The sequence below is a fragment of the Marmota monax genome, unplaced genomic scaffold (assembly GCF_021218885.2).
Source record: "Marmota monax isolate L192 unplaced genomic scaffold, Marmota_monax_Labrador192_F-V1.1 WCK01_AAM20220418_F8-fsc00001, whole genome shotgun sequence".
Taxonomy (NCBI): Eukaryota; Metazoa; Chordata; class Mammalia; order Rodentia; family Sciuridae; genus Marmota; species Marmota monax.
The window spans coordinates 52,642,580-52,667,190 of record NW_026693777.1 but is presented as its reverse complement, the minus strand read 5'-3'; the positions used below and the strand labels follow the sequence as shown (position 1 = coordinate 52,667,190).

The following is a 24,611-nucleotide window of genomic DNA, read 5'->3' as shown; positions in this document are numbered from 1 at the left end:
ATGAGCTAGAATATTTTGCGATGAATTGACCTGGAGCAGACATCTGATCCCTGTGTTAAACACTCAAAGTCCAGCGGACAGTCTGGAAAAATCAGGCGATTCTGCGACTACCATGACATCACCAGTAAGGAAAAAAAAAGGGGGGGGGGGTGTCTAGAGGAATCACCTGTCTCTACCGGGACTTTTTGTTGTTTAGAATAAGCGTGACCAAAGGTGGAAGCAAAATAATCTGCCGTCAGGATAATACGTCTTCTCTAAATCGCTGCAAGATGTAAAATAAAGTATCTTCTGAACTGCACTTTAAAAAAAGACCCAAGGGCTTTAAGAATTCTTGAGATGGAATTTCCCAGTGACTGTAGTGTCCTTCTCTTGAGGTCAGCTGCACTGATCATTACACACCGTACCGGGAATAGATTAAACACGCAGCAAAACAGGCCGGCTGCGTGTAGCCGGAGCTCTGTTGCTGTGTGGCTCCGCCCCCGTCCCCAGAGGCCGCAGTCCCAGCGGCTCCAAGGGAACTCCCGCACGTCTGCGCGCGCAATCCCTGCACAGGGGGTCGGCGCGGCGCGCGCAATTGCCCTGGAAACCTCTGCAAGCGCACGCGCAAGCGCGGGGTTGTGGGGGGGAGGACCGGGCGGTCTCGCTGAGAGAGGAGGGCTTTACCCTCCCGCTCGACCGTCGCTCCCCAGCGGTGGGCGTGCGCGCGCTGGTCTTTTCCCTCGGGCGGAACGTCCCTTCTAGCACGCGCCCGGCTCGCGCGCTCCTTCGGGCGCCTCCCCCGCCTCACACGCACCCTTGCCCTCCTCCCGCATTTGTGCGCCGGTGCAGCAGGCAGTGGGAGCATCCGGGCACTTCCGCATCCGAGCGGCGACCCGGGCGGCGGCGGCAGTCGAGGACCTCCCATGGCAGGGAAGAGGCGGGGGGGAGGTGAAAGGGGAGCGCGGCGTTAAGCCGGAGCCGAGGCGGGGTGGGTCCCGAGGGAGGCGGAGGGGGAAGTGGATCTGGCGGTAGGAGGAGGGCCGGGCGCGGGGCTTGTAGCCCCTTTCACGCATTTCTGTCCAGCCTGGGCTCCGGAGATGCATCTGCATCAGGTCCTCACCGGGGCTGTCAACCCCGGAGACAACTGCTACTCCGTGGGCAGCGTCGGGGATGTCCCTTTCACGGTGAGCGGCGACCGGGAGCCCAAGGGGGAGAGACCGGGGTCTGGGACTCCCTAGCCAGGGCCCACGCCTCCCTGGAGGCTGCGAAGGGTTAGTGGGCCCGCTGGCTCCCCTTTTGCAGCCTTGGCATTTAGTTTCCCCAGGGGCCGGTGGGAGTGTGTCCTGCGGCTGGTGTTGTAATTACCCGGCAGTGGAAAGGATTAAGAATCCAACGCGCTCATCATCCTCAGCAAACAGGCGCGGGTGACAGGACTGGAAGGTTCCTCCTGGGGCGGCCCTTGAGTGTGCGGTGAAGGAAGGTGGTTGCAGCGGCTAAAACCCAAGAGTGTCGGTTTCGCACCTGCTCTTGGTTGGAAAGGAAGAGTCGGTCTTCCTCTCGGAGCGTGGAGGCTGTGCCTTGGCTCCCCCAGCCAGTTGTGTTGGGGCAGCGAGGAGCTGCTGGAGCCTGTGGCTTTAAAGCCGGCTGTCTGTATCTGATATGGGAAATCTTAACACTAACAAGAAAATTGAAAAATTTTTCCCTGAAATATTTGGAATGGAAGGGTTAGAGTGACAGTGGCCACGAGGTCGCTGTTTGGTAATCCTTCTGGGTGATATTTTAATCTGTTTACCCTTCTAGGTAATATTCTAATCTGCTTGCAAGGTAGGCTTTTTTTTTTTTTTAACCGAGGCAGTGTGAAAATTTTATGACTTTTCCTTTCGCGTGTGAGGAAAAATGTATATAAACATAACATTTTAGGACCTCTTTAATATCTGGGTGAAATAGACATATATTGGATTAATCAGTCCTTTTTGGGAATGCTAGGTTCAAACCAAGTCCTAGAGCTTCTTTTTATCAGACTTCCACGGATTAAAGAGTTTTTAAAAATTTTTTAGTAAATTTATAAATGATCCTCCTTAGGAGAAACTGTAGGCAAGTGAGATCTCGGTTAAATGCACATTGTTATTGATAACATTCTGCTTGATAAATTGGAAATGCTTTTTAGACAAGGGGAAATCCTTTGATCTGATGTCTGTTTTCCAGCAGCATGTTTTTAAAACTGCAGGAGGAAAAAAAAAAAAAAAGCCCCAGCAAAACTGCAGAATCATTATGTAGCAGTGCATTCTGGAACAGAATTTGTCTGTCTTTTAATGTTTTGTGATTCATTAAAAATAACCCCACAAGGTTGTTTTTTGGCCATATTAGTTTTTAAATGTAATCATCTTGGCTTTGTTCCAATTTAGAATGAATCCCTTAAAAACAGGATTTTCCTAACCTATATGGTAACTCCAATTGCAATTAATGGTGTCATCTGTATTTTGTTTACATGTGACTTAAAAGATCAGTGTAGAATTGAGCTTGGATTTCAAGTATGTAGAGAATATTTAGGGAATAGAGAAAATTTCTCTATTGCTCAATTGTGTAAACAGGGAGGAAGTTCCTGAGAGGTAGAACAGCCTTCATCAAGAAACAAATCTGAAATCTTTGGTATGAGGTATTTTCCCACTATCAAGGTGGTGATAGTTTACTGCTTCCATCTAAAGTGGAATATTTTCTCACTGCAGGACTGTCGTAGAGAGTTGAACATGTTCAAATGCCATCTGGAAAAAGCCAGTGTTAGAACTGTTAGTGCCTAGCAGGTGTGGTTATGTTGTATAGTCCATCTCTGACCAGATACTTGGAATCATTTTCAACTCTTTACCATTTCCCTAATTCTTCCAATCATCAAATCTAGCTGACTCTGCAGTGTTTATTTGATTTACCTCTTTTCATGTCTAAAGTCACCATCTGTATCAGAGAACTTTATTTACTTAATATAAAACCTTCCAAATGGGTTTCCTGACACTCATCTCTGATCATGTCAGTTCATCCCCCACACAGCTGTTAGGATAATTTTCAAGTACCATTTTATCATATTACTTTTGGTTTAAGAATATGTAGTTGTTCCTAATAGCTGTGTTAGGAAATTTAAGCTTGTTAAATATTCTCCTGCTGTGTATGTACTCCTTACCTTAGTCCCACTGTTACATACTAATCTTCTTATTCTAGCCTATATATTTATGTTGCAACAAGAGAGTCCTTGCTTCTCATCTTGCCAAACACAACTCAAAATGTACGTAGTTTAGAATGCCTGCTGAGACCCTGATTGTTATTTTGGTCCTTTGACAAATGGAAATACAAACCCATTTTGCACACCATCTTGCTTTAATTCCTTATTTATGAATGCCGTGATCCAGTTATAATTTTACCATGAATTAGAAATGACCTTTTGAGCTCTGAAAACAATTAAAAGAAAAAGTGAGAATAAGCTGTTTTCAAGAACTCTAGAATCAACAAATACTGTGAATGTCTATTATTTTAGTAAAAATAAAACTGAAAAATTAAAAATAAAGTTCCTTTAAATGGAGTATGCTATTTAATATATATATGTATATTGTATATACATATATATTTATTATAAATATATACACACACATATATATATTTATTGTAAATATATATACACATATATATATTTATTGTAAATACACACACACACACATTTAGTTGTAAATATATTTTATTGATTTTTATGTGGTGCTGAGGATCGAACCCAGGGCCTTGGACATGCTAGGTGAGCACTCTCCTGCTGACCCACAACCCTAGCTCCACTATTTGATTTTTATAGCAGTCAAATGGAAAAACTTTAGTTCTGCATCAGATGACTGAAGAGGGGACCAGGCAGGACTGGAATCAAGGTCTAGTGACTACTCATCTGGTGGGCTCTTTTTAGTAGTATATTTCCTTTTAATACTGGGCCTGCTCTAAACCTCTTTTTTGTGTGGAAGATCTTTTAGATGTGGTTGGTATAGAAGGAAATACTCTTGCAGCTCACTAGTGGTTCTTAGTCAATGTAGTGTTTCCTGAGAAGTTTTTCAAAATAGGGTAGATAATTCATCTCAGTTTAGCTTTTAAAAATGGAATTATTATAAAAGGATTTTGAAGTGCGTATGACATTGTAATAATTGAAAAACCAGATACTATATTTTGCTGTACATAGTGGGTGGTTTGCTTGACTGGGCTATGAATGACTGCTTAGTAATGCCATGATGTCCCAAATTGTGCTATATTGACATGGTGGTACAGTTTGTAGTGGACATTCCCAGCGATGTGTGTAGGTTTAGTGGTGATATGTAAGCTATGATGGTCTTTACTTTTTTTTTTTTGGATAATTAACAGCATTTAAAAAAACATTCACTGTGAAAAACCTTCACGGTTGTATATCTTTGTGGGTGTGTGTGTGTGGGGGGCTGGAGATGGGGCTGGGAATTGAACCCAGGAGTACTTTACTACCAAGCTTCATCCTTATTCCTTTTTATTTGGAGATAGGTCTTGCTTACTTGCTTTGGGCCTTGCTAAATTGCCGATGATGGCCTTGAACTTGTGCTCCTCCTGCCTTAGCCTCCCAAGTCACCAGGATTATAGGAGCCACCACACTCAATTATATATTATATTTAAAAACATCACTTTTTTTGGTACCAGGGATTGAACCCAGGGTCACTTAACCAAGCTACATCCACAGCCTTTTTTTAAATGTTTTTTTAATTTTGAGACAGGGTCTTGCTAAGTCCAGAGGTTCTCACTAAGTTGCTGAGGCTGGTCTCGAACTTTCAATCCTCCTGCTTAGCCTCCCAAGTCACTGGGATTGCAAGTGTGAGCCACCGCATCCAGCTAAAGTATCACCTTTTGATAATTCTGTTCTTTTCAGTGTAAAATCTAAATTTTGGAAATATTATCATGCATTTAAATTAGAGTCTAGGTTATCCAGGAAGAGACCTACCATATCTGAGCTTTATTATACTTGATTCTTTTTCCTTTAAGTTTTTTTTTTTTTTTTTTGGTACCCTGGATTGATCCCCACATCTCCCATTCATTTTTATTATTATTATTTTTTATTTTGAGATAGGGCCTCACTAAGTTGCTTGAGCCTAGCTTTGTACTTGCTGTCCTCCTGTCTTAGCAGGAGGTATGTGCCATCATCTCTAACTCTTTAAGATATTTCTAACTATCCTTCAGATAAGTGAATGGTTTGAGGCTTTGTGCAATAGGTATTGTAAATTTCTCATTACTTATGTTATTACTTTCTTGAAAAATAGTCATAGAGTACCTAGTTTCTTTTACTTTTTTATAAATATTAAAATATTAATTAAGATAAGGATTATACATAATGATTACAAGTATAATTAAAAATGCTCATCATTTGGCCTCAGGAGTGCAATCTGTGTTTTCAGATGTGCAGAGGTAATTGATGTTATTCCAGTCTGACATGATTTAACATCTTGATCAAAGTTTACAAAAATTAGTAAATCATTAGCACTCTTACAGAGTTTATAATAAATATACCAGCAGAGATTAAAATGATGTACATTATTGTAACATTAGGAAGATGGAATAGAGCATATATATATATATATAGTTGAAGATAAAAAGTTTCATGGAATATTGACATTTGGCAAAAGAGATATTAGGACTTTCTGATGGCAAGAACTATAAAAAACAAGGAATGGTGTAATTAAAAAAAATAAATTATTGAGTATTCTTTTCACAAAACAACTTCCTTTTTTAAATGTAGGACTTCATTAAATGTCAAATACCCTTAGAAGTTGAAAAGTATAACTTGCAAACATTATGCATAACTTTTTAAGAAAACATCTGGTATGCTGACATTTTTGACTTTTGTTATTGAAAATGATCATTCTGTTTATACATTTAGCAGATTTTTGTTGAACACACAGGTGTACTAGGCTGTGGGAGATTTAAAAAAAAAAAAAACCCTAAAAACATAGTCCTGATTTTAGGGAGTTTATTAAAGAAGTGTAGGAATCTGGTGACATAATAGGAGAGTTAAAACATACACTTAACCACAGTGGCCAGCTGTACCATGTTATTAGGCACTTGAATTGTGAGAATTCAGGAGGACTAAGAGGTTATTGTTGGCCAGGGCTGTTAGGAGTTGGACAGAAAAATGATTCTGCATTGGCATGTTATTAACATGTATAACAACTCATGCATTCATCAACTATGCATAGACTAAGGGGAAAGGTAGAAGTCAAGAATTTAGAAGGGACTTGTTTTACAAGAGCATTTGGCCCATTTATTCTTGGAGTATAGCTTCTTATTTATTTAAGTTGATATACACTATTTCAAATTTTATGGGCTTGCACTTAGTGTCACCTTGCATGTGAGTATGAAGTTATGTAAATTCTTATGTTCCTGTGTAAATTGTTAGTTAGACTTCTTATTTATGATGGGAAAATATTAGTAACTACCCGTATTTTGGTGTGATTCTGAATAAAGTCTTCCCCCAAATGGGAGCTTAGAGTCTAGCTACATTGCATGATCTTGGCTAAATCACTTAAACATTTTTAAGTTTTTCATATGTAAAATGAAGTGCTGCCCCCCTTCCCACATTGAACCCAGCGACTCACATGCTAGACAAGCACTCTACTACTGTGCTACATCTTCTGCCCTTTTTACTTTGAAACTAAGTTGCCTAGTTTAGTCTCAGATCAGCCTCATTTGTAGCTGAGTAAATAAAGTTCTTAAATTAGGTCCTCTCCAAGTATTTAGGCCTTGAATGAACCTTATATGGGCTTCATTAGAGATTTCTAGGACTGAAAGAGAAAATGGACCAGAAACGGTGGTTTTAGTAAAGCAATAGGTATGGAGTCTTGGTTGTCTTGTTATCCCTCCACTTAAGTTTATAAGACTGTTGATCAGACTTCACAGTTTGGTAGTGTATTCTTCCTGGCTCAGTAAATAGGCCATTCAGAGAATTATAAAGTAGTTGATCTAGGAAAGAGTCAGTCTTTGGACTCACAGCGAGGAGAAGGCTCTTGTTTATGACTGTGTCCTCAGCTCTTGACAGAACTGTAAGTAGTTGCCTGGGACAGTCATAATAGGGGATGGAAGATAAGACCAGTGTGATGGTGTTCAGATCTTTCTTAGGAAGGCCCTCTGGCCCTCTTCTCTTTTGCCTACTCCCCAACAAATTATTCCTTTACCTACTATTCTTAGAATTTGGGATATTTAAAATATTCTTTAGATATTAAAATCATATTATCTTAACTTGGAGCTTGGAAAATTTTTTTTTTGTAGTTGTAGATGGACAGTATGCTTTTATTTTATTTGTTTATTTTTCTGTGGTGCTGAGGATTGAACCCAGTGCCTCACAGGTGCAAGGCAAGCACTCTGCCATTGAGCTACAGAGTGCTTGCCAGCTTGGGAAATTTTTAAAACAAATCAGTCTTAATATTTAATCATCAGAAAGAGTGGATGTTGGAAAAACAAGTCATGCCTGACCAATTTAATTACCTTCTAAGAAAGCAAGCAAAGCATTATTTAAAAGGGGATAGTAACAATATCTGTAATTCAGATTTAAAGGCTTTTCTAGCTTGCCACTTACTTGTTTTTCTTTTGGTGGCACTGGGGATCAAACCCAGAGGTGCTTGACTCCTGAGCTCCAACCTCAGCCCTTTTTGTTTTGTTTTGATATGGGGTCTCGCTAAAGTGCTAAGGCTGACCTTGAACTTTTGATCCTCATGTCTCAGCCTTCCCAGTCACCAGGATTATATGTGTGTGCCATTATGCCCAGCTTCCCAGTTACTTTTTAAAACAAGTTTGGAAGCCAAATATTTTATCTGAGAGCAAAGTAACAGGACTTATTAGAGTAATAGACAGCAGAGCTCCCAAAGGGGGAGGGGTTCCAAGAGAAGGATACCTGTCAGTCATATACTTTAGAAGAAATCTTAGGGTTTTCAATGTTTTTGAGATTGTAAAATTATTTTGCATTGTATTTTTGCTCTGGAACCCTAATTCATGATGTAAAAAGATAGGATCTCATTTTTTTGTTCTAATTAGTTATATATATGAAAGTAGAATGCATTTTGACATATCAAGTATAAATGGAATATAACTTCTCATAGGCCCTCTTTCAAGGAGGAGATATAACTTACACAGGTGCTATAACTATATTTTCTTTTTCTTTAGAAATAGCACATGTAACCCTGTTCCTTTATGTACACATGTGAAACCAATTGCCTGTTCTTTTTATTTTATTTAAGTTATGTTTTTAGTTATAGTTGGACACAATAATACCTTTATTTTATTTATTAACTTTATGTGGTGCTGAGGATTGAACCCAGGGCCTTGCCTGTGCTAGGTGAGCACTCTACCGCTGAGCCACAAACAACCCCAGCCCTTTTCTTTTTATTTTTAAACCTTCTCATTTCATGACTACTGAAATCTTCTGTAGTGTTCCCCAATTCTAAACACTTAAAAAAAAGTGATGGTAATCTCATTATCCTTCTAGAGAAGTTAGATGTAAAAGGGGTCTGGCTGAATAGAAATGGACTCCTCAGAACATAGTACATGCTAATTTGGTGGGTTGATTTGAAAGACATAAATAATGCACTCTTAGATGGGTTAACTTTGGAAATATATGTTCCTTTAGGTCTGTTTTCTTTACTTCTCTAAATATTAACTGCTTCAAGGATAATAACATTTCATTATAAAATTAATTAGTGATGTTTTCCTTCTATGACTGTAGGAGAAATCCAGGAAACATAGTTCATAAGGACATTGTGCAAGTGGATATAGATACAAAAAAACCATAAAATTTTTGATTTAGATTCCATTCACAGGTACATGTAGCTCATATGGCAGCTGTAGTTCAAGAATAAGATGCCCCAAATTTTCACAGGAGTAATGACTTTGGTCTTGTGATGTGGTAGCAGTTTTTTTCACACCATCTCTGGCCTTGACTGTATCTACATTTAAGAGGATCCAGTCAGCAGGAGGTTTCTAATTATTTTGTACTCTACCCATAGCATCTTCTATCATTCTTTTATGTGGATGAATAGCCAGGGTTTTTAGCAAAGGACACTTTCTCTACTTAACACTGGTTGTTCTAAACTGGGGGTGATTTTGCCCCTCAGGAAGCATTTAGCAGTGTCTGGAGACATCTTTCATTGCCATGACTAGGGTGGGGGATTGATATTGGCATCTAGTGAGGAGAGGCCAGGGATTGTGATAAGTATCAAAGAATGGACAGGACAGCCTTCCACAGCAAAGAATTATCCAGCTTAGAATGCCAGCCCCAATGGTGTTGAAGTTGTAGGAAATGCTGTTTTATATGCTCAGGTCCCTCTTTCCAACTCAAGGACATTGCTCTGTCAGTTTCCCCTTTTTCTCTTTTAAAATTGCTTTTTCTGTTCTATTGAAGTTCTTTGTTCCTTTAGTTCTCTTTGATTTCCTTTCCTCACTTAATTTCTCCTTTTCAGCCTGCTTCCAGATATATATATCCAGTTGTTTCTTTGATATTTCTTTTTCGAATGTGTAATAACTATCACCAATTCCTCAACTTATCAGTTTTTTACATTGACTTTCAAATCGCTTCTTTTTTTCCTTACACTCCAAATAAAATCCCAAGTGCCTTCAATGTCTTTTATTGCAGTTACTATAACACCTGGAGCTGAGCCTGGTAAAATGTGTAATAAATTAATAAATGAGAAGGACACAACATAACATATTTTTGCATAAATATACAGTGACCAGTTTCTTAATAACGTTTTGATATAGATCCGTGGCTTTGAGTCGGACTTGGAAAAATCAGTTTTACAGGATTGGGGCAGAGAGCTGATATAATACAATCCAGGTGTAAAGCTCTGCTGGTCTGGTTAATTCAAGGATGTATATTAATGTATTAGGAGGTATTGACAGATTATACTCATTAGGCAGTTCTCAATGTTCTTTAGTTAACTCTCTTAAACAACTTTAGTATGTGACAAATTGTATTAATCTGACAAATATGTGATGTGAAGAAATTCTGTATTTAAGAGTTTGAATTACACATTGTATTAGTTTGTGTAGTATTGGCTGCCATAATAAAATACCACAAATTGAGTGAGTTAAACAACAGAAATATGTTTTTTCACAGTTCTGGAGGCTGGAAATCCAAGGTCAAGGTTGGGCTGATTTTCTTTCTCTTGAAGACTTCTCCTTAGCTTATACATGGTTGGTTTTCTTCCTTGCTATGTCCTCCTATTGCCTTTTCTTTGTGTACATGCATTCTTGGTGTCTCTTCCTCTTATAAGGACACTGGTCCTGTTAGATCAGGAGACACTTTTAAGTTTGAATTTATTTATTTTTGCTAATATATGAAAACAAAAATTATACATATTTATGGGGTACCATGTTATATTTTAATCTAGGTATGTATTGTATTATGTTTAAACCAAGTTATACATGTATCCAGACATTTATAAACATTTCTTTATGGTGAAAATATTGAAGCTCTTACTTTCTAGCTTTTTGAAATATATAAAACTCCTTTCTTTTCTAATTATAAATTAGTATCCATTAATCAACCTTTTCCTGTTCCTCTTTCTCTAGTTTTATGACATCGTTTAACCTTAATTACTTCCTTAAAGATCTTATCTCTGGGCCTGAGGTTGTGACTCAACAGTAGAGCACTCGCCTAGCACGTTGAGGCCTTGGGTTTGATCCTCAACACCACATAAATAAATAAATAATTAAAATAAAGGTGTTGTGCTCAACTACAACTAAAAAATAAATATTAAAAAAAAGACCTTATCTCTGAATACTGTCACATTAGAAGTTAGAGTTTCTACTTAACGTTAGGTCATTTATTTGTTGACTTTTTCTTCTTTTAAGGAATGAACTCCATTCAATAAACTTTCCTCTTAATACTGCCTTTATAGTGTCCCAGAGATTTCAATATGTTGCATCAGTATTCTCATTTACCTTTAAGAATTTTTTAATCTCCCTTTGCTGGCTTTTGCAACCCATTGTACATTCAGTAGCATATTATTTGTTCTCCATGTGTTTCAGTAGCTCTATTTTTTATTTTATCATTGATTTCTAATTTCATTCCATTTTGATCTGATAGAATTCAGGGTAGTATCTCTACTTTCTTGTATTTTCTAAGAGTTGCTTTGTGGCACAGTATATGGTCTGTTTTAGAGAAGGATCCATGTGCTATTGAGAAGAAAGTGTATTCGCTCTGTGATGGATGAAATATTCTATATATGTCTGTTAAGTCTAAGTTATTGATTTTATTATTGAGTTCTATAGTTTCTTTGTTTAGCTTTTGTTTGAAAGATCTATCTAGTGGTGAAAGAGGTGTGTTAAAGTCACCCAGAATTATTGTGTAATGGTCTGTTTGACTCTTGAATTTGAGAATAGTTTGTTTGATGAATGTAGATGTTCCATTGTTTGGGGCATATGAATTTATAATTGTTATGTCTTGTTGATGTATGGTTTCCTTAAGCAGTGTGAAGTGTCCCTCTTTATCCCTTTTGATTAACTTTGGCTTGAAGTCTACTTTATTTGATATGAGGGTGGAAACCCCTGCTTGTTTTCACAGTCTATGTGAGTGGTATGTTTTTTCTGAAACTTTCACCTCAGTTTGTGGATGTCTTTTTGTCTTTTCCTATGAGATGGGTTTCTTGAAGGCAACATATTGTTGGGTCTTTTATTTTTAATCCAGCCTACCAGTTTATGTTTTTTGATTGGTAAGTTTAGGCCATTAACATTCAGGGTTATTATTGTGACATGACTTGTTTTCCTGGTCATTTTTGTTTATTTTTGGTATTTAACTTGACTTAGTTTTTCCTTTGATTGGTTTTTCATTTAGTGTAATATCTCCCTTTGCTGATTTTCATTTCCTCCTCATGGAATATTTTGTCGAGGATATTCTCTAGTGCAGGCTTTGTAATTGTAAATTTTAACTTTGTAATCGTAATTGTAAATTCTAACTTTTGTTTATCATGGAAGGTTTTTATTTTGTCATCAAATCTAAAGCTTAATTTTGCTGGATATAAGATTCTTGATTGGCATCCAATTTTTTAAAATTCTTTTTTTTATTTATATATGACAGCGGAATGCATTACAATTCTTATTACACATAGAGAGCACCATTTTTCTTATCTCTGGTTGTATACAAAGTGTATTCACACCAGTTTGTGTCTTCATACATGTACTTTGGATATGATGTCCATCATGTTGCACCATCATTTCTAACCCCATGGCCCTCTCCCTTCACTTCCTACCCCTCTTCCCTATCTAGAGTCCGTCTATTCCTCCCATGCTCCCACTCCCAACCCCACTATGAATCAGCCTCCTTATATCAGAGAAAACATTTGGCATTTGGTTTTTTGGGATTGGCTAGCTCCACTTAGCATTATCTTCTCTAACTCCATCCATTTACCTGCAAATGCCATGATTTTATTCCCTTTTAATGCTGAGTAATATTCCATTGTGTATATATGCCACATTTTTTTTAATCCATTCATCTATTGAAGGGCATCTAGGTTGGTTCTACAGTTTAGCTATTGTGAGTTGTGCTGCTATAAACATTGATGTGGCTATGTCCCTGTAGTATGCTGTTTTTAAGTCCTTTGAGTATAGACCAGGGAGAGGGATAGCTGGGTCAAATGGTGGTTCCAATCTCAATTTTCCAAGAAAATCTCCATACTGTTTTTTATATTGGCTGCAACAATTTGTAGTCCCACCAGCAATGATCTTGGGAGCAAATCTGTATCCCTCACACATCAGATAGAACACTAATCTCTAGGGTATATAAAGAACTCAAAAAGCTAAGCACCAAAAACCCCCACAAATAACCCAATCAATAAATGGGCCAAGGACCTGAACAGACATTTCTCAGAATATGATATACAATTAATCAAGAAATATAGGAAAAAATGTTCATCATTGCTAGCAATTAGAAAAATGCAAATCAAAATTACTCTATGATTTCATCTCACTCTAGTCAGAATGGCACTTTTTATGCATATAAACAACAATCAGTGTTGGTGAGGAAGTGGGGAAAAATGCACACTCATACACTGCTGGTTGGCCTCCATTTTCTTTGCGAGCTTGGTATATATTGTTCTAGGCTTCTAGCTTTCAGGGTCTGGGTTGAAAAATCTGCAGATATCCTAATTGGTTTCCTCCTTTGTGTAATCTGATTCCTTTCTCTTGTGGCTTTTAAAATTCTCTCCTTATTCTGTATGCTAGGCATTTTCATTATAATGTGTCTTGGTGTGGATCTGTTGTGATTTTGTACATTTGGTGTCCCATAAGCCTCTTGTATTTGATTTTACAATTCATTCTTCATGTTTGGAAAATTTTCTGATATTATTTCATTGAATAGATTGTTCATTCCTTTGGTTTGGGACTGTATACCTTCCTCTATCCCAATAATTCTTAAATTTGGCTTTTTTATGTTACTGCATAATTCTTGAATGTTCTGCTCATGGTTTCCTACCATCTTCACTGTGTGGTCTACATTATTTTCAAGATTATATATTTTGTCTTCATTGTCTGAGGTCCTGTCTTCCAAGTGATTTAATCTGTTGGTGGTGCTTTCAATTAAGTTTTTAATTTGGTTTATTGTTTCTTTCATTTCAAGGATTTTTGTTTAGTTTTTTTTTTTTTTTTCAGAACTTCTATCTCCTTATTGAAGTAATCTTTTGCTTTCTGTATTTGCTTATGTAGTTCTTTATTGAATAATCTTTTACTGCCTGTATTTGCTATCTTATATCATCCTGTAATTCACAGAAAATTTTAATTTTGTACATCATGAACTCCTTCTCTGTAATTTCTTCTGCTGTGCTGGCCATGGATTCTAATAATGTAATATCTTGGTTTGTTTTGGGCACTTTTCCCCCTTGTTTTTTCATGTTGTTTGTGTGTCATCCCTTCCATCACTGTAGATCTGAGGCATTACAGTTTTTACCCTATAAGCTTATAGTGTCCCTGCATGGTTCCGATACCTCTCCTTTGAGGGGGAGAACAATATTAACAGATCTCAATACAAACAATATACAACCTTAAACCAAAGGTCTGCTATTAAGACATTTATAGTTTTGTCACAATATACATAAATGGTGAGTTCAGTTATTATCTACAGTAGGTTTGCAAAAGGGTCTATAGTTTCTGATGGTGGACAAAGAACCGGGGGTGGGGGTGAGATGTAGGATGAGATGTTGAGGTGGTAGGAAGTGAGGATATAGTTATTAGATCTTTGAAAGTAAGAAAGAGGAATCTAAAGAAGTTGATTAGTAGTAGGAGAAGAGAGAGAAAGTGATTTTGGGGAGACAAGTAAGTGGGCAGACAGTAGAGTACAAAAGACAAACATAAATATTAAGAAAAATTAAAAATGTAAAAATAGGAGATAAAGAATATACAATGCCACTGCAATATACTATTCAGACATCCCAGTCCTCTGTAGCCTAAGTTATGAAAAGTACTTGGTTTCACAAATGTTGGGGATATGAGGACGGGAGAAGAGAGAGAGAGAGGGGAAAAGAAATCTTGAAGGAAGATATAAGGATTGTTTTTGTTGGAGATCAGTGTCTTCTGCTTCCCTTCTTGTCCAGTAGTGGGGTTGTCTGTTGTTTGCTAGTATCTCCACCCTCAGGATGGTGAAGGTTATTAGGGTGGGAGGATTAGTCTTGGGGGAGGGGCTTCTGGAAGTAGGGTATAGCACTTGCTGGTCCCTGATGGGATACTGCACCCCAAGGATCTCCTTGTGATGTGGGTGCCTGGTCTCATTTCCTATATCCTGTAAACCTCACAATTCTTGGTCTCTAATTTAGTCTCTAAACTGTATTACACTCACCCTTTCTACTTTGTAATCAGGAACCTTTTTCTCTGGATATCTTGTGGGTTGCACTCTGGGGGCTGCTCACCTATCATGGAGAGCTGTTTGGTATTGGGCAGTTCAAGACCAGGTTTTTTGAGCTTTAGACTCTATGTAGCCACAAGCACTGTGCCAGGTTAGCAGCTGCTGGGGAGAGGGGGGAGTTGAGGACTAAAGGTATCTTGATATTGCTTCTAAGCCCCAGCTGGTGTGCCAAGCTGGGGGTTGCTCCGACTAGAGATGGCTACAAAGGTGTCCCAAGATGGAGGCAGCTGCTATCGGTGATGGGTGGTAGAATGGGGTGGGGTGGGGTGGGGTGGGGTGGTGGGCGGTGTGTTCTGAGATGCAGCTCTGTGGTGTGCAGTGTTGTGGCTGGGGGCTGTCTCCAGATGCTGTGTGGTGTCCGCAGGTACAGGCTACTGCGTGTAAGGGACTATGGCAATGGTTGCAGTGTCCCAAGATGGAGGTGACCCGGGGAGCCCCATGTTGGTAGATGGGGGTCCACATGAGCAGCAGCCGGAGTTCCTGCACATGGGCAGTGGCCTGGTGTCCTGTCTGGAAGTGGCTGCTGGGAGTCCTGTGCAGGTGCTAATGCTAGTGGTCCTGCTTGGGCACCTGGAGGTCCTGTGTGGACATGACTGGGAGTCCTACGCTGATGCTGAGTGAAGCAAGATTCTCTTTAAGTAATTTTTAAGAATGTGATAATACACACATGGAATAAACATAGCTGAGATAATTTTATGCTTTACAAATTTGTATAGTTATAATCAAAAGCCTGATATGACCATTAAAAGCAGAAAGCAAATAAAAATCATAAAGAATTCAGATTTTTTGTTTTAAATATTTAATGTAATGTCTGCATTGTAAAAACAATTCAGTGATGAAAGAAAGTAGATCTGAAAGGTTTCATTCCCTAGTGGAATTTTGACTAGTATAACTTCCTTGTTCTGTTAAAACAATTATTTGAGTTCCTGGGCATTGTGCATATCCCTAGGTAAATGAGTTATTAAAGTGAACTGTTGTACAAGAGCACTTGATGTATATCGTCATCAGCTATAAACTAGTTAAATTGGAGATTATCTATGAAAATGTTAGTTTTGGTTATAGATAATTGAATACCTGTAGCCTTTCTTTCTGGCAGTATTTAATAGTGTCAACTATATGTGAGACTTTTTTTTTTTCTATAGAAAACAAGGCAATTTAAAAAAGTCGTAGAACCAAGCATGGGTGCAGATGTGTAATCCCAGTGACTCCGGAGGCTAAGGCAGGAGGATTGGGAAGTTTGAGGCCAGCCTCAGCAATTTAGTGAGATCGTGTCTCAAAAAATAAAAAGGACTGGGAATGTGGCTCAGAGGTTAAACACCCTTGGTTACAATCTTTGGTACAGAAAAAAAAGTGGTAGTATTTATCTGTTTATTAATATTTACTTTATATCTATTTCTGTGTCAAAATAGTACATGAAATAAAATGTTTTACAGTTTAAATATAGTCTAGTAAGTACCTTCATTTTAAGGATGAGGAAAATAATACACTTGAAATTAAAAGATTTAGTGAAGGCCATATATGAAACAACCCAGAATAATGGGTTTCATTGTGTCATATTCATATATTCATATAACATAACTTTTGTTAAATCCAATCCCTCAATACCACCCCTTACTTTTCCTCTCTTCCCCCTTCCCTCATCATTCTACTTTAAAAAAGTTTATTCATGCCAGGTGCAATGGCGCAGGCCTGTGGCAGAACATGTTTCAGCAATCAGCTGAGCTGGTGAACCCAAGACACCTAGTCCTTCCTTTATTCTTTCCTTTAAATTTTAAAAAGTAACATGTTCTTGTAGATAATTTTAAAGATGCAAAAGAAGATAAAAGTATTTATTGGGCTAGGGATGTGGCTCAAGCGGTAGCGCGCTTGCCTGGCATGCATGGGGCACTGGGTTTGATCCTCAGCACTACATACAAATAAAATAAGGATGTTGTGTCCACCGAAAACTAAAAAGTAAATATTAAAAAAAAATTCTCTCTCTCTCTCTCTTAAAAAAAATAAGAAGATAAAAATATTTATAATGGGACAACCCAGAGATAAAATATGGTAATTTGGACTATGGACTTATGGAGGAAACCTTTCACTATTGATTATATTTATCTGTACTTTTTTGTCATGAATTTATTAATATTTTGTGTAGATTTTTACATTTAGTAGTATAACATTGTTAATAGCAACTTGTCTTTTAAAAAAGGTGTGTAGCATCTGTTGTATTGCATCTTTTTTCTCATTCTTGCCTTTGGTTTTTTGTGTCTGAATCTATTTCTAGCTTTACTAGTTCTTTTTATTATTTTGTATTTAATTTTTTAAAAAATTTTGAACCCAGGGGTGCTTAACCACTGAGTGACTCCCCCAGCCCTTTTTATTTTTTATTTTGAGACAGGGTCTCACTAAGTCGCTCAGAGCCTTGCTAAGTTGCTGAGGCTGGTTTTGAACTTGCAGTCCTCCTGCCCCAGCCTCCTGAGTTGCTGGGATTACAGGCATGTGCCACCATGCCTGGCTATTTAATTAACATTTATTTTAAATTTCTACATTGTCTAGCTTAATTTTGGTGTTTTCTCCCTAGCTTGTTGAGAAAAATGCCTGCCTCATATCAGTCTTTCTTTCTAAAAAATCGTTTAAAAATATAAGTTTGGGGCTGTGGTTGTGGCTCAGCGGTAGAGCACTCGCCTAGCATGTGCAAGGCCCTGGGTTCGATCTTCAGCACCACATAAAAATAAAATATTGTGTCCAACTACAACTAAAATAAATATATTTAAAGAAATAAAAATATAAGTTTTCCTCCAAGATCTACAAGCCACAAATTGTTTAATCATTAACCCATAAATAATTACAGAAGTGTATTTTAAAAAGTCCAGGCACCATGGTATGTGCCTGTAATCCCAGTTACTCAGGAGTTAGAGGCAGAAAGATTGCAAGTTTGAGGCCAGCCTTAGCACCCTAGTGAGATACTCACAAAATAAAAAGGGCTGAGGATGTAGCTTAGTGTTAGACCTCTCCTGGGTTAAATCCCCAGTGAAACCCCCACTTTCTTCCCCCCAAAAACTATATTACTAAGTTTCTAAGTATATGAGACTTTTAAAGTTATAATTCTGTTTACTAGTTTCCAGCATAGCTGTATTGTGCCTAAACATTTTAGAGTATACACTTACAGGCTTTTTAAGTTGGTTGAAATTTCAGTTGGCCAATATTTATAAATGTTCCCTGTGCTTAAGAAAATTTGTGCTTTGTAAACTGTGTTCTACTTATATTCTTTAGGTCAAGTTTGTTAGTCATGTTGTTTAAGTCTTCAGAATATCCTGCTTTTCTCTCTGCTTATTCATTCCTTTATGGAGACTTGTGTTAAAATTTACTATGGAACTTTGATTTATCCCTGCCTTCTTGTAGTTTTTTAAATTTTATTTTCATTTATTGGTCTTATATATTTCAAATTTATATCTTCCTAGAGAATTGACCTGTTTTTGTCAATAAAATTACATTGTTGTTTAATCAAAAGATCTAGCAGTCCCTTATCTGGTATTAATATAGCTTTAGCAGCTTTTCTTTTGGTTAGCATTTGTGGCAGTTTACTTTTTCCTTTGATTTTCAGATTTTCTGTATAGTTATGTTAAATGGTGTATTTTAATTTTAATTTTATTTTTTTGGTACTGGGGATTGAACTCAGGGGCACTTAACCACTGAACAACATCACCAGCCCTATTTTGTGTTTTATTTAGAGACAGGGTATCACTGAATTGCTTAGCACCTTACTTTTGCTGAGGCTGGCATTGAATCCTCCTGCCTCAACCTCTCGAGCTGCTGGGATTACAGGTGTGTACCATCATGCCCAGCAAATGGTGTATTTTAAAATTTTATTTTCTAGTGTTCAATGGGTAGCATATAGAAATACTATTGATTTTTGTGTGTTGATTTTTATATTCTGTGACATTGTTAGTGCTAAGATTTTTCCTTTTTGCCTGTTATTGGCTGGGACTTCCAGTACTAGTTTTTACTTATTTATTTATTTAATGGATGTTCTTTATAAGGTTGAGGAAGTTCCTATCTATTCCTTATTTGCTGAAAGTATTTATCATAAAGGATCTTATATATTGTCATGCCTTTTCTTCAGGTTCATATATTTTTTCTTCTTTAAGTTATAATGTAGTGGATAACAGTGATTGATTTTTTGAAAATCAAACCAGTCTTATATTATTGGTATAAGCCCCACTTGTTTATGCTGTATTATTTTTTATTTGTGACTGATTATTATTTACTGATATTTTATGGTGTATTTTGCACATATATTCATTGCATATATTAGTATATATTTTTATCTTGTACTATTTTTGTATAGTTTTGTATTATTGTAATGCTTGGTTTCATAAAATGAGTTGGGGGTATATTGTCCTTTTCTGTTTTCTGTCAGGATCATGTAGAATTAGTGTCATTTCTTATTTAAATTTTAGTAGAATTTGCCAGTAAAACCATCTTTGTGTGGAGGTTTTTTTTTTTTTTTGGAGGTTTTAACTATACTTTTGATTTTTTAAAATAAAGGACTATTTCAGTAATAAACTTCATCCTGGATGTGTTTCTGGCTTATAGATTTATGTGTTTAGAGTTGTTTGTGATATTTGGGTCAATACTGATATTTCCTCTTTTGTTTTTGATATTTATAATTCTCTTGCTAGAGGTTTATGTGTTTTATTGAGCTTTTTCAAAGGACCAGATTTTGATTTCATTCATTCATTTATATTTTCTGCGGTTAACTTAATTTATTCTCTGATCTTTATTATTTTCTTTCCTGCCTTCTATATGTTACAAGTTTATAGGTTCTATTGATCTTTATCAAAGAAAGAGATTGTAAAAGACAAAGAACGAGGAACTGGGCTGGGGTTGTGGCTCAGCAGTAGAGCACTTGCCTCACACCTGCGAGACCCTGGGTTAGATCCTCAGCCACATAAAAATAAATAAACAAAATAAAGATATTGTGCCCATGTGTAACTAAACAAATGTTAAAAAAATGAACTATTTCAGATTAAAGGAGTCTAATGAGGTAATGATAACTAACACATAATCTTGAGATTTTCTTTTACTCTAAATGATATTATTCCAACAGTTGAAGATATTTAAATAAACTCTATAGATTAGGTCATCGTATTTAAAAAACACTTTTTTTTTAGTTTTAGATGGACACAATATATTTATTTATTTATTTTTATGTGGTGCTGAGGATCGAACCCAGTGCCTTATATATGCAAGGCAAGTGCTCTGCCACTTGTTGGCAGCAGGTCCACCTTGGCCCCTGGAGCCCCTACCTCCACTAGTTTGTTCTGCATGCCAGTGTGGCCAGCTCACAAGGCCATGGCGAACTTGCGGTTTTTCTGTTCCTGCTTATCCGTCTGAGACATATGTATCCCACGGGAATGCCTTGACCTTTTCTGGTCTGATGGACTTATTGTTAAGGGAGGTTTCGGTACCTGACAATAATAGATGTTAAAACTAAATTTCTCCCCCCTCCCTCCTGCTTTTGGGTAGTTTTCCACTTCTGCTGCTTGGGGTATAAAAAAAGGTGTGTTAGCAATAAAGATTATTGACTCCTGGATGAAGAACCTTGGTGTCCTGTGTGTCTTTTAACCTCGCCATCCCTCGCCGGACTCGGCTCCCTTGGCCGGACGCGGCAGCCACTGAGCCACAATCCCAGCCCAGGTCATCTTATTTAAAAAAAAAAAGATTTTTTTAGTTGTAGATGGACACAATATCTTTATTTTATTTATTTTTATGTGGTGATAAGGATCGAACCCAGTGCCTCGCATGTGCTAGGCGAGCGCTCTACTGCTGAGCCCCAGCCCCAGCCTCAGCCCCATGTCATCGTATTTAAAAAAAAATTTTTTTTTAATATTTATTTTTTAGATGTAGTTGGACACAGTACCTTTATTTTATTTATTTTTATGTGGTGCTGAGGATCGAACCCAGGGCCTTGCATGTGCTAGGCAAGCACTCTACCACTGAGCCACAACCCTAGCCCCTAGGGCATAGTATTTTATCAATATTCCCTGATTTTGATAATTGTACTGTGATCATATATGAATATTTTAAAGGAAATACTAAAGTACTAAGGAATAAAAAGGAATCATGCCTCCAACTCTCAGATGATTCAGATAAAAATATGTGTGTATAGAGAAATGGATGAAGCAGATGGGGTAAAATATTAACATTTGGGAATCTAGATAAGGTATATACAAGAATTCTTTGTAACTATTCTTACTACTTTTTGTAAATTTGAAATTATGTCAATCAAAAGTAAAAATGTTACAAGAGAAAGAAGACATTAGTGATAAAATGGACTACTTTAAAATAGGAACTTCCTCAAAAAACCATATTAATTCTCATGTGGTGGCACATACCTGTAATTCTAGCCATTTGGGAGAGTTGCTGAGGCTGGCCTAATTTGAGGCAGTGGGATCACAAGTTCCAGACCAGTCCAGGCAAAGTAGTGAAACCTTTTTTAAAAAAATTTTGTTCTTTTTAGTTACACATGACAGTAGAATGTATTTTGACATCATACATACATGGAGTATAACTTCCCATTCTTGTGGTTTTACATGATGTGGAGTTGCACTGGTCGTGTATTCATAAACGAACATAGGAAAGTTATGTCTGATTCATTCTATTGTCTTTCCCATTCCATCCCCTCTCCCTTTCCCTCATCCCCTCTTGTCCAATCAGATGAACCTCTATACCTGCCCCCATTGTGAGTCAGCATCCACATATCAGAGAGTTTATTGGACCTTTGGTTTTTTGGGATTGCTTATTTCACTTAGCATGATATTCTCCAGTTCCATCCATTTACCGGCAAATGCCATAATTTCATTCTTCTTTATGGGTGAATAACATTCCACTGAGTGTATATATCACATTTTTATTATCTGTTTATCTATTGAAGGGCACCTAGGTTTGTTCCATAGCTTAGCTATTGTGAATTGAGCTGCTATGAACAGAGACCCTTTTTCAAAATAAAAAATAAAAAATGCTAGGGATGTATCTCAGTGCTAAAGGGTTCAATCGCTAGTGTAAAACAAAAACAAAAACTGAGTTAAAACAGAACTAGTCAAAGCAAATTACCTTAGTAATGGGTATTTATTATAATGCTATAGAAGGGAAGTAGAAGATAAATCTGCAAAGAATCTTGTAATACCAATTTTTGTACACCAGAGCTTCAGTTATTAGGAACTTGTCAGCTCTGTGGACTGGTTACTTTGTGGGCTATGTGATCTCATACAGTGTTTTGGTCTCTCTTTCTGTGGATCTTTTAAAACCTACTTGCATGAGAACCTTTGTCTTGGCCTCTGCATGTAAAGTCCTTTGGGTTTAGTTTTGTTATTATCTGCTATAGTTCTTACTATTTCTTAGTTGAATATCTGGGAAAAGAAATTTGGCCCAGCTCATTTTTTTAAGCTAAGCCATACCACATTATATTTTGCTTCCCAGTCTACAGTTTTTGTTAATTCTTGGCCTTTGGATTCATGTGTTAATCCATGGTCCAATAAGTTATATGCTGTGAGTATTTGTCATGTGGTCTGCCAGGGTTCCCCTTTCAGAAGGATAGTGGATGGGGCAGTTTTGCCTAGAAAGGCCTGTGAGTTAAGATGGGACAATATACTTGATATGATAATGCATGATTTTCTATTATGGGATGTTTAGGTCATTTCCACTTTTTATTTCATATAATGCATATCTTAGTACATATCTTAGTACTAATTATAATCTTTGTTTGCATGTTCAATGTTTTCTTAGGATAGAGTCCTAGAAATAAAGTTACTGAATCAAAGTACTTAAGTTTATTCACAGTCTCTTAATTTGTATTTTCAAATTGCTTTCCAGAAAAGTTGTGTGGTTTTATATTGTAGTGTGAGAGTGATAGATGTGTCGTGCTCTTGCTCATTATTTTTCACTATTCTTTATTAAAGCGTAAAAAAAAAAGTACATTTGGTTATCTCATGCTCAAAAGCCCTACTCTCTAGGTACATATTCTGAATCTCAAGGGATCTCAGATCCTATATACATCCTACTTTGCTAGCATTTTATTCTAGCATTCGCACTGTATTCCCTACTCTAATGTCCTAGCCAATTCTATATTTTCTTTAAAGTTGCATTTTGAATATTGCCAATGCTTCATCAATTTTGGGTCTCTTCAGGACAAGAGACAGATGTATTGAAGTAAAAGCAAGATTAATTGTCCAGGTATCCAGTGAACCATCAAAGAAGGGCAAATGGGCTTCAGAGTGATTGGAACTACAAAGCTGGTAGGATCAACTGCCTTCTCTTAGGGTTTTTATAAACTTCTTTTCTTGTGGTTTCTTCTTGTCTTCAGGCATCTGATCTATTTACTTCTTGAATTGAAGGATTCAGGTTCAAATCCTACATGTTTCTTAATGGCTGTCTTATTCCTTAGTATGTATTTTCAGTTCAACTCTTCTTGGGTTAAATACTCTAAGGTGGGTTAATTGGCTTAGCTTGTCTTTTCCAGCAGGCTCTTAGCCACTTGTCATTATTATGGACCATCTTCTAATCTTGGCAGCAATAAGCAAGGGAAAAGTCAAAAGACAAGAACAAAATGTGCCCACCTTCCCGGGGCTCAGTAAAATAGTATGCACTGTATTATTTATTTATTTATTTTGTAAATGGTACTAGGGATTGAACCCAGGGGCACTTTACTATTGAGTTGCATTCCCAGCCCTTTTAATTTTTTATTTTGAGACAGGGGCTAACTAACTTGCCAAGGCTGGCCTGAAGCTTGTAATCCTCCGGCCTGTCATGCTTCCTGGTATTTGGAATTACAGGTGTGTGCCACCATGCCTGGCTTTTGGGAGCTTTTTGGAGCACATTTATGTCCTCACTTACAGAATTATAGTTTGAAAGTTGAAAGGGAACTTTCCCTTTCATTTATAGAGAGATTGTGATTTGCTCATTGTTATAGTTGGTGTTAGCACCTCTAAATTCTTAGGAATGTATTCTTACTATCATATTAAAGGTATAAGTTTAATTACAACTTAATAATACAATCATGTTATATGAGCAAAATATTTAAAAACACTGGTAGAGCCATCTCCCTCAAAACATTAACACTTAGGTTAATTGGTTTTCTGGAAATTTCTTATATATATAAAGTATTATGAAGTTGTAAGAAATATTACATATTACAATTTGTATAATATACTTTTAAAAACTCTTTCAAATGTAAAATGTGTTAAGAACAATTTAGAAGCAATGTTTGGTCACAAAATATTATAAATTTAATATCATCAAAAAAGTCATTATTTCTTTGAAAGTAGTCATTTTAAAAAGTGGTATTTTGCTTTATTGTTTTTTATGAAGCAAATTGTTATATACTCCAACCTTGAGAGAATGAATTTGAGGCCAAAAGGTAACTTCAAGATTTTACATGCCCACAATCCCTGAGGCTGGTGTTTTTACCCATATTATTATGATTTTCTTTTATTTTGTGATTTTCTTTAGAAGTTTTTGATCATTAGTACTTTGGGAATGTTTACTTATTTATTTATTTTTTCCTGTACTGGGGATTGAACCCAGTGGCACTTTACCACTGAGCCACATCCCTCAGCCTTTTATTTTTTCTTTTGAGACAGGGTCTTGCTGAGTTGCTAAAGCTGACCTTGAACTTGTGATCCTCCTGCCTCGGCCTCCCAAGTTGCTGGAATTACATGTGTATACCCCCATG

The 24,611-nt window shown here is 37.1% G+C and overlaps 1 protein-coding gene across 5 annotated transcripts in view; it reads left to right on the top strand.

Annotated features, from left to right (window-relative positions):
* The first annotated feature begins 992 nt into the window (after window positions 1-992).
* Dmxl2 (Dmx like 2) overlaps window positions 993-24,611 on the top strand; it is a 172,126-nt gene continuing 148,507 nt past the window's right edge. For all 5 annotated transcript variants that reach the window (XM_058584798.1, XM_058584800.1, XM_046460940.2 and 2 more), the window contains exon 1: window positions 993-1,163. In XM_058584798.1, coding sequence (XP_058440781.1) covers window positions 1,077-1,163 — 87 coding nt within the window. In that variant the 5' untranslated portion in view covers window positions 993-1,076. The remainder of the gene's footprint in view (window positions 1,164-24,611) is intronic.